Below are 13,379 nucleotides of genomic sequence, written 5' to 3'. Positions count from 1 at the left end.
GCTCCCCAGGCAGGGCTGAAGTAGATGCATTGTATCTGCTGAGGCTTAGTCTTGTAGTGTTTGGCATAATTTGAAAGTTGAAGTTACTTTAAAATTTATAGTTGTTTCTAAAAAATTCTTGAAAAACAACTTCTGATTCTGTTTCCTGAAAGTGCAAAAGTTCTGCTAAGTACGGTAAGTTTCCTTGTTTTCTTGTGTTAATTCTGGTATTCTAAAAGCGTGCAAATGGCATTTGTCTTTGGATTTACAAAAACTCTAGATATTCAGAGTTTGAATTATTTAAACTCCCACAACACATGCACTTTTGCTTTTCAAGCTTGAGTTATAATTTAATTAAAAACTTCTGGTGCATCGCTAGCTATTTAAATATTAAAATGTTCCATGGATCACTTTCGATTATCTACCGTCATGAAATTCCTGAAGATGTCAGATTTTTAAGATTCCCAAAGTTGCACTTGGAATTGTCTGTTGATGCAAAGGGGACTGTGATAATTACATACATCCATTAGTATCAACAGAGGAGATAAACTTTGGGGAGGCTTAATGGGCATGTCTCAGTGACAGCTAGCAAAGAACATTTGGCATGGTTAAGGATGGATTTGAATGTACTTGAAAATATACTCTCATTATGGACGCCCAGTGGAAGTTGCACTACAAATGTTAAATTCCCCAGAAGAAGAGTTGTGTGGCAGGGAAGCTTTGAAATCCACTGTGGCCGTCATCCAAATTATTCTCTTCTCTTTGTGTCTTTCCGCTGTCAGATTCACTTTGTGATGCCCAACTTGGCTCCCTGCATCTTTGAAAAGAGGCAACCTGTTGGTTTCTGTGTTTCAGATTGTCCGAAGATACATCAAGGACTGGCTTGAAAGGAAGAAGCCTCCATTTGGCGCTATCAGCAGCTGTGTGCTCCTGATGATCATCTACACAACATTCTGTGATACTTTTGCCAATCCAAATATTGACCTGGATAAATTTAGCTTGATTATAGTAGTGTTCATAAGTAAGTTCAGCCTTAAAGCATCTCTCTTATCTCTATTTCAGGTGTGTAATGAGCTGTATGTACGGGAAAGGGTGAGGCTGTGGAGATACTGGTTTGGGGCTAGAGCTTGTACTTTTGATGTGTTTAGCAAACCAGATTACCAGACTTCTTAAGGCCTGGATGCTTTTAGGGGATTGAGAAAGCACTTAGAGAGGGATGAACCCTGCTATTTAGGTATGCATGAGATTGCTCAGTGGTCGTCCCTTTCTAAAGGGGCACGATGTTACTTTCCAAGTGTTTACAACCATTCTGTTTTGACTTCTTTGTAACTAAACAGTCATAAATGCACAGATGTTGCATTCCAAACAGAAAGGAAAGGTTTGGGGTTAAGCTGCTACTCAAAAGGACTTACAACTTTTAAATAGTTCTTCCTTACTGTATTATGAACCTAGAAACTAGTTGGGAGTTCAAATGTGTTGATATATTTCTGTGGATGAACACATTTCTTGCTGAGTTTGTTTTAGAAGCACTCTAGTCATTCAACCTTAAATAACATACACATGAGAATAGACTGCTGGTATCCTTGCCATCAGTTAAAAATACACTTGCAGATCACTACCTCCCAGGAAAAGAAAGTGGCATACAGGCACTGTCTCCTCTCCCAGCAGGGAATTCCCGTCTTGCTGCAGACTGTCCAGAGACAGGAGTTTCAATTTGCTTGGGGGAGAGGTAACTACAGTATACTACAGTATAAATCACATCTCATAGACTCTAAACCTGTTAGATTTCAAGAAATCAATGTATTGCCTACCTTGAAATGTGTCTGTGCACACATTTCTGTCTTATAAAAATAATATATCTTCTATAAATCCAGCCTCCACTAAAGTCAGTAGGAAATTTGCCCCTGCCCTTTGTGGGTCAGTTCTTATTCTATCCTAATTCTGGCAGTTCTTGGGACTATGAAAAACTACTGGTGTAAAATACTACATGGAATTATAAATGGTGCTGTGTAAATACTTTACTCTGAAAGCAAAGGAGGAAGCTATGCTAAGGAGCTTTTGTTCAAAATGGAGGAAATACTTGTTTGCATAGGCACCTGAAAAGGACCACATCCCAGATGCACTTAAATCAGTGCAGAGTTGTCAGCAAAAAAGAGGGATATGGAAATTTTCAACTCTGACTTAACATGCATAAAAACGCAGAATGAAGTAATTTTATGTTACTGTGCTGACAGCTACTTTGAAAAAAAAATAAAGTTCTTTTTTAGTTAAAAAGGCATGTTCTTCCTTGAACAGTTGGTGTAGAGTGCTTGCTTCCATTTACTTTCTTGTCCTTTCTTTTATTCCTCTGCTTTTTTGCCATGTGTAATTAGATATACCACTTGGAGTGCAACACACTGAAAATCATTATGTATACATTTTCATTGCCAGTGTGCATAACTGGAGTTTCTTTGTAAGAATATTAACATAAGCATTGAAACTGCTTGGAATATATTAGAATCAGAATCATAGAATAGTTTGAGTTGGAAGGGACCTTTAAAGGTCATCTAGTCCAACTCCCCTGCAAGGAACAGACATTTGGTTTTTTTTGAAAATATTTATAAAACCAAAAACCAAGGATATGCACCTTGTATTCTAGAAAAAGGTTTCTGTACCACCATTGGATATATTCACTGGGGGTGTGTGTTGTCTTATACCAGGATGAGAAATTAGCATGAGGAGTTTGAGATGAAACTGCTGATTAATTTTTTAATGTAATTTTTATGTTAATGTTCTAGTCACAGCAAAATATGTATTGGTAGCAACACATGCTTATTGCTTTACAGAATTATATGTATTAAGGCTTTTTTTTCTGTGTGTATTAATGTACTTAGTTGCAGAAAAACTGTAATTTAGGAGCAATGAGTTACTTCCTTAGTTCATGAAGGAAGAATTAAGTGCATGCTGAGGTGACATTTATACATTCTAGGAAATGTATGTAAGAGAATGGAAAATGTCACTGGTAATAGCTAATATCCCTGCCATGTTGCCCAGTTGTAAACTGGGGTCAAAATCAAATGCATTGTTTTGGCTTGCACTACCCTGTGGGACACATTAGCCTTACTGCATTCACAAGTTTTGCAAGGAGAAGGGAGAGGACCCACTCCAGATTCTGCTGCAAATAAAAGCCCTTCCCCCATAACCCACAGAGACCCAGAAAAGGTTTGTGCAGGTCACAGGGTTTCTCCTCCAACTCTGTGGGGAGTTCCTGCACTCCGGCATAACGCTCCGTCTCTGCAGTCCCAGCAGCTACTTGCGGCACAGTGGGGAAGCCACCTGCTTTTCCCCACATCTCCACAGACCAAGGATGGGCTCTGTATATCCCACAACCCCTGTGAGTGTCAGGAGAGCTGACAGAGAGGAGAGCTCCCCTCAGGATGCTTCGAAAACCATCTGCACTTACAAAGGTGCTTGAGCTTGAATGAAGGCTGCTTTGTCTGATGTACGCTCCCCTGCTCAGGAATTAGCCTTTGTCTCAGAGGGAATTAAAACATCTATGATGATCTTCTCTTAATAGTTATCATTCATCAGGAGAGTAATATACCCAGTGTGTGAGAATATTTATTGTGATCATACTTAGACATTGTGCCTTCATCCTGTTAAATAGAAAGGGGCAAAATTTAAATACTTGGCAACAAGAGCATATCTGAGAGATTTCACGTGTCAACACAGTAAGCAAAAGTAGTGCAAACAGATGTGCAGCATGAAGTAGTGAACTTTCCCGACATTCATCGTGTCAAGAAATACTTGATTCAGAAGAGTTACTTCAGGAAGAACTCGTGTAGCCACTCTAGTGTTCTTGATGTATTGATACATATTGATCTTCCAGACAGTCTCTAAAGATTGTCTGTCATTGGATTTCTCCAGATAGATTTGGTCCAGCCTAGCTTTTGACCTGTTATATGGGGGCAAAAGGCATGTACACAGCAAATGCAGAGATTTAAGTGTTCTTAACTTCAGTGATCTGAGTCTAATTTTCACTTGTTTCTCTTTCAGTATTTTCTGTTCAGATGAGCTTCATGTTTTTGACTTTCCTCTTCTCTACAAGGTAATTGAATGTGCTGGATCAGAACCTTTGAATATTTGTTTTGTCTGATGTCTTTGGTATGGGTGATACAATTCATGCAAATGTGTAAGGGCAGGTTTCTGAATAGGGGTGACCTCATTTTGGTATTTCATATTGTCCTTACTGCATTTTTCTCTGTTAGAGTTTCATAGGCTAAGAGAGCAGGACCTGAATTCTGTCCTTTCTTGTGTGTTAATTACAGAGTTGTTAAATCTCAATCAATCACTGCTATACCTCATCCACTGAAAAAAATGGATTTGCACAGATGTCACTGAAGGTATAATTTGCCCTGCAGACATGCTGATGACATATGAGAGAGAGAACTCAGTTTGACTTTTTACATTTCAAGATACATTTGCTGGGCTGGCAATTCACTCTTCTCTGTATATGTCAAATTCATAACGTTTATATGGTGATTTTTACAAGACAGTTGTCCTGAACTAATGTTTGGTAGAGCTATCTTTTTTTCTTTTTAAATATCAACCAGGAAGAACAGTTGTACTTTCACATCTGAAAAAGCAGTACCATGAGAATGATGTTAGCCAGTGGCTTGGTGCATCACCTGAGCTGGTCAGAGTATCCACTGTTGTCCTCTCACTTAGACTTACTGGAGTATTTTTCTTATCAGCACTCTGCTGAATGGGAAGTGCCACAATACAGCAGACTTTGGGCGTATGCCTTATATAAATTACACAATGTCTGTAAGGGAGAATCACAAAGAAGGGTGCAATGTCTTAGAGCTACTTGTATTTTTTTTTTAGTGCCACAAGAAAATATCTCTGTGACAAGATCATATACTGACTTTAGAAGGCATTTTTCTATAATTTTTAAACTGCTAGACCTAACCTGGGGGGAAGGTATGTCCCAGCTGTAAAATCTAAAATGCTGTAAATAGTAACTAACTGAGACAGTATAGTAAATATTTAGAACCTCATAAAATTATTCCTAATTTGGACCAAAGGGTGATATATTGGCCAGTCATATACCTCTCTCTGTATGTCATTTTGCCACCCTTCCTGGCCTTACTCCCAGCGTGTAAACTCTTAGATGCAGTTTTTCTCTGAACTGGAAGATTTAACTACACATTCTAAGCAGTGCTTGTAGTGTAAACTCAATATATTATCTAAATTGAGCATTTTGTTAACATTACATACTAGGAAAAAAAAATCGTAGGTCATTCTGGTTTTTTTACAGAGGCAAGCTGGCCACTGCTGTGAATATAGCACATTTGCAAAAATAGCCTTGGCTGGAATAAAGTTGTGTCCTACATACCATGTGTTCAGAATTCCTCTCCTTCACATGGGAGCATATTCATTAGAGAGTTTGCCACAACTGAGAAACAATTCTGCTTAAAAAAAAATAAATCAAACACTACTGTTCATTTGTGGGTAGAATTATTTCTGTCACTAGACCTGATCAAAGTGATGTGAATGTGCATATGGATCCTCAAAGTAATATATTTGATCAATGATGTTTTAAAAAGGTTTTTACTATCAGACATTATTAAAACTCTTTCTTTTCTAGGAATAACTCTACTTTCACACCAGCAGACACAGTGGCTATCATTTTCTGTTCCACACACAAATCCCTCACCCTAGGTAAGTCAGGAGATAAGCTTTTGAGCAAAACAATGGTAACACCTTGCTGTGTTGAAAAAAAAATGTTGTTGGTTGCTGGCTTTTCTGCTTAAATGTTTGTAATTTTAGTGTGACAAGTAGCACCATCAGTATGATACTAATAGTAGGATAGTATTCTTGCACAGATAAAATAAATGCTTATTACAGGGCAGACAACATAGTTTTCTCAGCTGAGATTTTAATGGTTATACAGTAAGACCACCTAATTGATGGAAAGCTGAATTCTTCTTGTTCTGTTCTGTTGCCTAATGCAATATTGATAAAATTTCAAGTTTGTTACTGAAAAGATTGTAAGGTGTATCTGCCCAGTTTATCAGTAAAATCTTACACCTATAAGCTGGGATGTACAAGTGAAAATCAAAGTTAGCGTGTTCAGAAATCACAAATAGACAACACTGTCTTTTGCTTAACATGACCAAAATGTATGTGTTTATTTTAAGTCTGCAGATATTTTGTATATTTTTATTTATTAGAATTAATTTATCAAAACATCATTGAGATTTTGGTCACTTACGACCCCTTTGTGATAATAAGATGTTCTGATGGACATTCACAAAATACTACTAAATCAGTTACGCTTACAGCCACTTGCTGCTGCTTCATTATGTTCAGTCAGTGAAACGACTAATACTTGAGTATTTTCTTACTGTTCTTCAAAATATGAAAACGTGTGTTTGATAAAGCATATGTGACTGAATACATGCCTTTTCAAGACTGTATCTGCCAAAGAGAAACACAGCTAGTGTCAGTAACAAAGGTAAGAACTCAGCCTGAAACAGGGGAAGAACAAGTCAGGACTTAGGGGAGATGTTTTCCAAGTCAGTTTGATATAGTGAAACTCATCTCAGGATTCTTTGATTCAGCCAGGCCTCTGCTGCAGAACTGTTAGCAAGTGCCCTTGAAAGTCTCTGGGAAGCGGTTCCTGGGAGACAAGAAAAAAGGCAAATACAATGCCTCTTTTTCACAATGGAAACGAGGAGAGGACGAGGAATTATAGATCAGTGAGTTTAACTTCATTTTGTAGCAAACTACTGAAACAAATAATTAAATAAATTATTTTAACAGTATAGGAAGAAACAAGGAAATGAGTAACAACCCTGTTGATTTGTCAAATACGTATCATACCAAAGTAACATAATTTCCTTTCACACAAGGTTCTGTGAGTTGCAGAGAAGTAGCAACAGTTGTATGGCTTGAGAGCGTTATGGCTTTTGACATTTGCATGATGTTTTGGGCTCCACAATTCAAAAATTATGTGGACCAACTGGAAAGAGATCAGAGGAGAGTGCCATGAATGATCATAGATCTCAAAAATGTGACCCCTGAGGACAGTTGAAACAGTTGGGATTGTGGAGAGGAGACAACTGAAATCCAGTAGTGATCTTGAAATGCATCAAGGGTTGGTGCAAAGAAGGAAAAAAGTAGCTCTTCACAGTGGACTTCGAAAAGGGAAGGACATCGTTACAATAATGATGATTTAAGGTAACAATCAGGGAAACCTGTGTAACGTAAAACAGTTTAGCTTCGGAATTTGTTACCTATTGATGTTGTGAATCTCCTATCATTGTAGACAAGCCTCAGACAGGAATTAGATAGCTAGAGTTGATCCTGCCTTGGAGGAGAACATAGATTAAATGACATTAGGTCTTTTTCAGCCAAATGTTGTATGATACCGAAGCTTCAACTAATAAATGAGCTTGTGTTCTGGAGGACAGTTACACTTGCATTTGTAGAAGGCAACCTCACACGTAAGTCAGAACACTCTGCTGTACTTCCTATTTGGAGGTGCGTATAAACTTAGGACACAACTGTGATACTACAGAAGAGAAGCTGGTTGTATTTAACAACACAAATGTGTAAGTCTCCCCTTCTCTACCCAGTGAAAATAGTTTTATATATGCTCTGTTGAATACTTTTGCGGCTTGCCATGACAATAAGAAAATAAGCACAAAGCCTTTTTTTAATATTTAATTCCTAGAGGGGCATGCCGTCACCCAGAAAAAAAAATGAGGACTCCTCATTTATTTTACTCATTCTACCAAGCATCTTCATGCAGCCTGTCTTGACGTGCACCCTATGCACAGCTGAGTCTGTTCACTTTTCTTCTGATGTGAACTCTCCTTTTTATGTTTTACTTTCTCCTTTAGAAGAATGTAGTTTGAGGTTCCTATGTTGCTTGACCTTTGGTCTCACATTTCCCCAATTCCAAGTTACTGCTCTCATTATCACAGCCCGATGAGTCAGGCTTTGTATTTTGCAGCTTTCTTTGCCCAGGCACACCAACGAAAATACTTTGGCTGCCTTGACTTCAGGGACTCCTACATCTTCTTCTCAGCCATGCATACTTTCACCCTGCTAATACAGATGTCTCATGGATAAGTGTGCAAGTTGAAATGGAACAGGTAGATCAAGTTGAAATTAAACAGGGAGATGGTGGAATGCAGTATTGTGGGACTGTTTCTTGGCTACAGATTCTTCTGTTTGTCAGCTTCAGGACAGACTGCTTTACCTTCATCCTTGAAGAGCTGGTGTCTCATGGAAAGCAAGTTTGCATGCTAGAAGGCTAGTCACCAGATGGAATTCATTCTTGGGCTTTGTGCTCTTGCACTACCTTTCCTTACTGCTCAGGGCCTGCATTGAGATCGCTGGCTGGTTGGGACCTGTGCTTCGCTTGCTGTATTCCATCTCATATGGAATGGCTCAGCTTTGTCAAGGTCTGTTTGAGGCTCCCAGGCTTGTCTTTCGTGGGGCCAGCAGCAGCGTGTCCTGAGTTGAGCACCAACCCTGTGGGGAAATGCTCTTTTTGGCAGTCCCTGGAAGCCCAGCTTCGGTAAGCCTGAGGGCCCTGGCGCTCTTTTGTGCACCCCTACGCGGTGTGTGCGCTACCTGTGCCTGCTGTGTATCAGCTTCAGCCTGGCTAATTTTGAGACCACTGGTGTTTCACTCTGTTCGATATTAGGACCAAGTCAGATAAGATAGAGCTGCATAAATACACGTTTCTACATAAATAGGGAGGATCAGGTTTTATAAAGCTGTAGTGCAATGAGGCATGCGCCTGAGCTGATGGTGTAAACAGGAATGTTAACCACAGCAGCTAGCATTTATTCCTTCAGTGAAGGTGGAAGCAGAGTAGATCTGATTTATTTTTAAGGACCAATCATTTCTGAATAATGGTTGAATCTATCCACAGCACAGTCTTGTTCTTAGCAGAAACAAGAACAAACATAGGCATTTTGGCCCTAACTCTTTTGTTGTTCTGTCACATTTCTCCTTGTCCAGAGGTGTTTACTGTAAACCATGCAACGAGAAACCTTCTGTTCTCTTGCAGCAGAGAGATTTTCCCTCTCCCTCTGTCATTACAATGCCTGAAAGCACAAACACAGCTCAGGGTCTGGTTTCACATGCGTTGTGGAGCTCTGCTTTGTTTGTCTTCAAGATTCCACTGGTAGTGTATAAATGACCCCCCAACACTTGTTCTTTCGCTTTGAAACTGATTTCTCTCAGCTTGGCAGGTGAAACTCCAAATAGGTACGTCTGGCCCATTCCTTGGGGAGCTTAGAATGGCACCGACTAAAGTGGGAGAAGAGCTGACAGCTTTAAAGCTTTAGAAGTGGTAATAGGAGAGGCATGAGAAGACTTTTATAAGTCACTTTCTCCCACACCATATTATGAAACCAACTAATTCCCATGCAGTGCATGCTCATGAGGCCAACTGCCACTTCCACTGCTGAATCTGTGAATAAGTGCTTGCTCTGCACGGAGATGAGTGCTGTTCCCATATGTTGGGTTTTATTTTGTAGACAGAACAGTTGACACACTTTTTGTCTTGAAGATCAGAGTGCAGGGCATGTTTGTGTAAGGACAAATTACACAAGGTAGGTGCCTTTGTGTTTCTTAGTTAGGAACACAAGCTGGTATTTCTGCATAGAGGTGAGTGCTTTGGCAGTTTATTTTAATACAGTGCATCACATGCAGAAAAACTAATGTTTATTTGTATTTCACTTAATGAGTGAAACAGGATATACATTTACAAGGAGCAAAGATAAATATATTATTCACAATGCCTTCTGGGATATTCGCCCACACTTTGTTCCCTTTCTCTCCTCCTTCCTACTCACATATATGCACAGTACATGTGAGCACACACATACACGGACATTTGATGCATGGCTTTTATTAGTGCATTTGCCATTGATTGATTAGTACTTAGTATTAGTACTTCTTCTATTGATTGATTGCAGATGAAGTGACTATTTGACCTTTAATTATGAGCCTTGCTATTGAAAATGACATTGAGCTATGGCTTCACATAATCCATCTGGAAAGCCCGACGTGATGCCATTCCCTGGAGTTCATTCAGTGAGAAGAGAAGAGGCCTCAAGGAAGTGCAAAGCTATCAGTGTGGCTCATCTAAAAAAATACTGTTGTTGCTTGCACTTACACAAAAGTTACAGCCAAGTACAGAATATAATTTTATTTGTTACAGAGAGTGAATTGCTAGCTAGAAGTTACAACTCCAAAAGTAAAATGCAGGACTGTCAAAAAATACTTTCACTTTAATTATTTGTATTTACTATATAAAATATCTTATAAGCAAAAAATGGACTACTGCTACCTATTTTGGCTACCACAAGTGCAAACGTTAGTACTGTAGGTATGACGAACAGCAGATGGGTAAAAAAAAAAAACCAAAACAACAAAAATAACCCCACCTTATAATAAAATCAGGGTGTTGTTTGTGATACAGAGTGCATTTTTCCTCATTTGGATTTATCAATGTAACAATTCTTTTACATGGAATTCTTAAAGTAGTGCAATCAAAGTTTCCAGGCTACAAAATACTTTCAGGAAAGAACAGAGTTCATTTTGCAAATAAAAGCCAAAGTGCTAACTTTCGTATTGGTTTAATTTCATTCAAATTTATTTTTTAAACACTCAGCTTCTTACTGCACAAGTATGGAACTGATAGCCTGTACTTGAACAATTCTTAAAAGCCTGCTGTAAGGTACAAGTAGATTCCCAGACAACTCAATTGTCTGTGAGCGGATCATCCAGGCTATGGATTAATCAGCCCATGCCTTCCCTTGAGTTCCCCAGCTGCACGGTGTGACAGAGTGCATCATGCTCACGTATAACGCCAGTCTGCTCACAGCTATCTATAGCTTGGTCATGTTTTCTACAGATACCTCCTTACAAGATTTTTCAGAGATAAATAATATATTTGCACAGCCTAAACCACTGCTGTTTAATATTAGCTGGGTTTTTGCATCATCTGTTTTTTCCTGTGCCCAAACTCTTTGAAATGCTGTACGAATCAAGCGCAAACCCTCCTTATTGCGTGGCGATAATTGCCTTTCTTCTTTAGATAGAAAAATGCCCAAATATTCTAGCTTGTATTAAGACAAAAGGTAGATCATTCTGATTTTTAAAAGGAGGCATCTCTTAATAATTTTGTAATAGTAAGATGGTAAAATTGGGTGTGTTGCCCTAAGTGAGTATTCAGGTTGTACTCTGTGGTATTTTTGAGATATGGTGGTTTTTCCCTGCTGCTGGCAGAGAACTGTCCTCTAAGGCAATTATTCATCAAGGTGCTAACTATGACTAGCTCGTCAGTCTTCAAGAACCAACGTTTGGTTCTTACCAAACAGTACTTTCAGTCAGGTTTTTACCATGCAACTGGCATGTCTTCTTTCTCAGTAGACCCCAAAGAATGCCTGGGAAATGGTGCTATTTCCAGTACAGCTGCCATATCGGGATATTAGCAAAACCAAATATAGACTGAAGACTTCTGTAACTGGGAATAGTATGAATGTTTCCTGCTTGCACAGACAAATCCACCCAAGGTGAGATGCCGTTTTGCATGTGTAAGTGTTTCTGTAACACTAAGGCCACAACTCACTTGAAGGGGCTATCTCCACGAGAAGTCAAACTGACAGTATTAAGTAGGCTCTGTGGTCGTGGGGATAGTCTGTGCCAGAGCATCTTTTTATATTCCCTTGCTACTGATATATGTGGCTAAGCAAGCACCCTCTGTTTGGATCCTTCAGACCAGAGCATCCCTAGGGGCTGTACTTTCAGGAAGGAAATGTGCTGGCCAGCCAATCTGAGAGTAGGAAATTGTATAGTACAGTGAGTTGTAGTGGCTTTTGAACACAGAGTACCTGATTCTCCCTTGGTTTTTTTAATCAAAGATTCACAATATAACATGCTTAATCTATTGCAGTTTACTCAATTTTGACCTCTCTGTGATTCCAGAAGGGAATTTACTGCAGTAAATTAGGGAATCTCCTTTCCTTTCTGACCTGAAACGTATGTTTCTTTGATTAGACTTTAGATTAGAACGTGGCAAGAAATTCTGTACCAGCTCCCAGGGCTTCCTTTTCATCTGTATACTCTGCCAGTAGTAGGTTTTTTATTAATATTTAGAAAGTTTGCCTCCAGCAGTACTAAAATGTGCATCAGAGGACAACAGTTGTTTACTGTGTTTGAACTGAAGAATCTCACCCAGGAGATCTCATTCACTTGAAGTTTACATCTCTCAATCTCAACTTGCAGAAAGAGATCGATGAATAACAATTGTCATTTCAGAGTTGCACCTCTCCAATTATTTATTTGGTTGTGTGTCTTCCCAGATGTACACGTAATTGGATCAGACACTAAAATCCAGATTGCAGGTTTTTAATGACAGCAAGCTCATACCTCTTTATAATAATAAAAAAAATAAACACACATATCCATCTATAAAATGATAATGACACAAGAGCCCTCCCTCCCCACTAAAAATGGTTAAAGTTAATTTATCTGCTTTAAGAAACTACATTATACTCAGCAGACAGCTGACAGGTTACCCTTGGGAAGATCTGCGTTTGGACATGACTCAAGGGTTGTTTTTTTATTTTTTTTTTTACCTCAAGCTGGCAGAGGCTACAAGTGTCACCCATACTAAAGCTGGCGAGTATTGAAGATGATGTTGAGTCTCCCTGAGAGAGTTGCATCTACATTTGCTGCTCTCAGTGCACCTTCTGGCAGCCAGTCTGAGCTGCTGACTCCAGACACTTCTAAAACAATGGGTGCAAAGATGTGAAAAATCAACAGCAGCAGCAGCAAAATTTAGAAATCTCCTATTACAGAAAAGTCTTGGGAATCTGGAAGAGGGATCGTCCTCTAAAAGCTGCCATGACCACTGCAAACACATAACCCTAGTCCATAGAGTTTTAGAACAGGAAATAGTATCCCTTAGTATTTCTAGGTAGTGAGCTGTTTTCTCAAAATGCCTTCCCAAATGACTGGAGCATTAAAACTTTTCTGGCCTCATATCTTCTTTTCTTGGCCACAGAAATCAGATGAAGAGAGAATTAAGGGAAAAAAATATGCTGATATTCCTGACATTTTTTTTCCTTATGAAAAGAAGTAAATGTTTTCTTGGTTTACTGTTTATAATGAACTTGTGTATTATGTTTTCCTTTGCATCAAGGTTTCAGTAGAAAAAAAAAGCTTTAAAAAAAATCTAATTAAAAGAGAGTATGAAACAGTTTGGAGAATAATCCTTTCCTGCTTGTATTTACAAATATAATAAGAACAACTATAAAACATGCTTATAATAGCTTTTTTAATAATATGTGTAAATAAAATCCACATAATCAAAACTTTAATGCTGA

The 13,379-nt window shown here is 38.8% G+C and overlaps 1 protein-coding gene across 2 annotated transcripts in view; it reads left to right on the top strand.

Annotated features, from left to right (window-relative positions):
* Positions 1-13,379, top strand: part of SLC10A7 (solute carrier family 10 member 7) — a 150,148-nt gene that overhangs the window by 121,455 nt on the left and 15,314 nt on the right. For both annotated transcript variants that reach the window (XM_086747457.1, XM_086747458.1), the window contains exons 8-10: positions 835-1,000; positions 4,015-4,066; positions 5,609-5,682. In XM_086747457.1, the coding sequence (XP_086603583.1) occupies positions 835-1,000; positions 4,015-4,066; positions 5,609-5,682 (292 nt within the window). The remainder of the gene's footprint in view (positions 1-834; positions 1,001-4,014; positions 4,067-5,608; positions 5,683-13,379) is intronic.

The sequence above is a fragment of the Chlamydotis macqueenii genome, chromosome 4 (assembly GCF_036417535.1).
Source record: "Chlamydotis macqueenii isolate bChlMac1 chromosome 4, bChlMac1.mat, whole genome shotgun sequence".
Classification (NCBI taxonomy): Eukaryota; Metazoa; Chordata; class Aves; order Otidiformes; family Otididae; genus Chlamydotis; species Chlamydotis macqueenii.
Note: the sequence above shows the minus strand (reverse complement) of the source record. Positions and strands in the feature narration are given on the sequence as shown.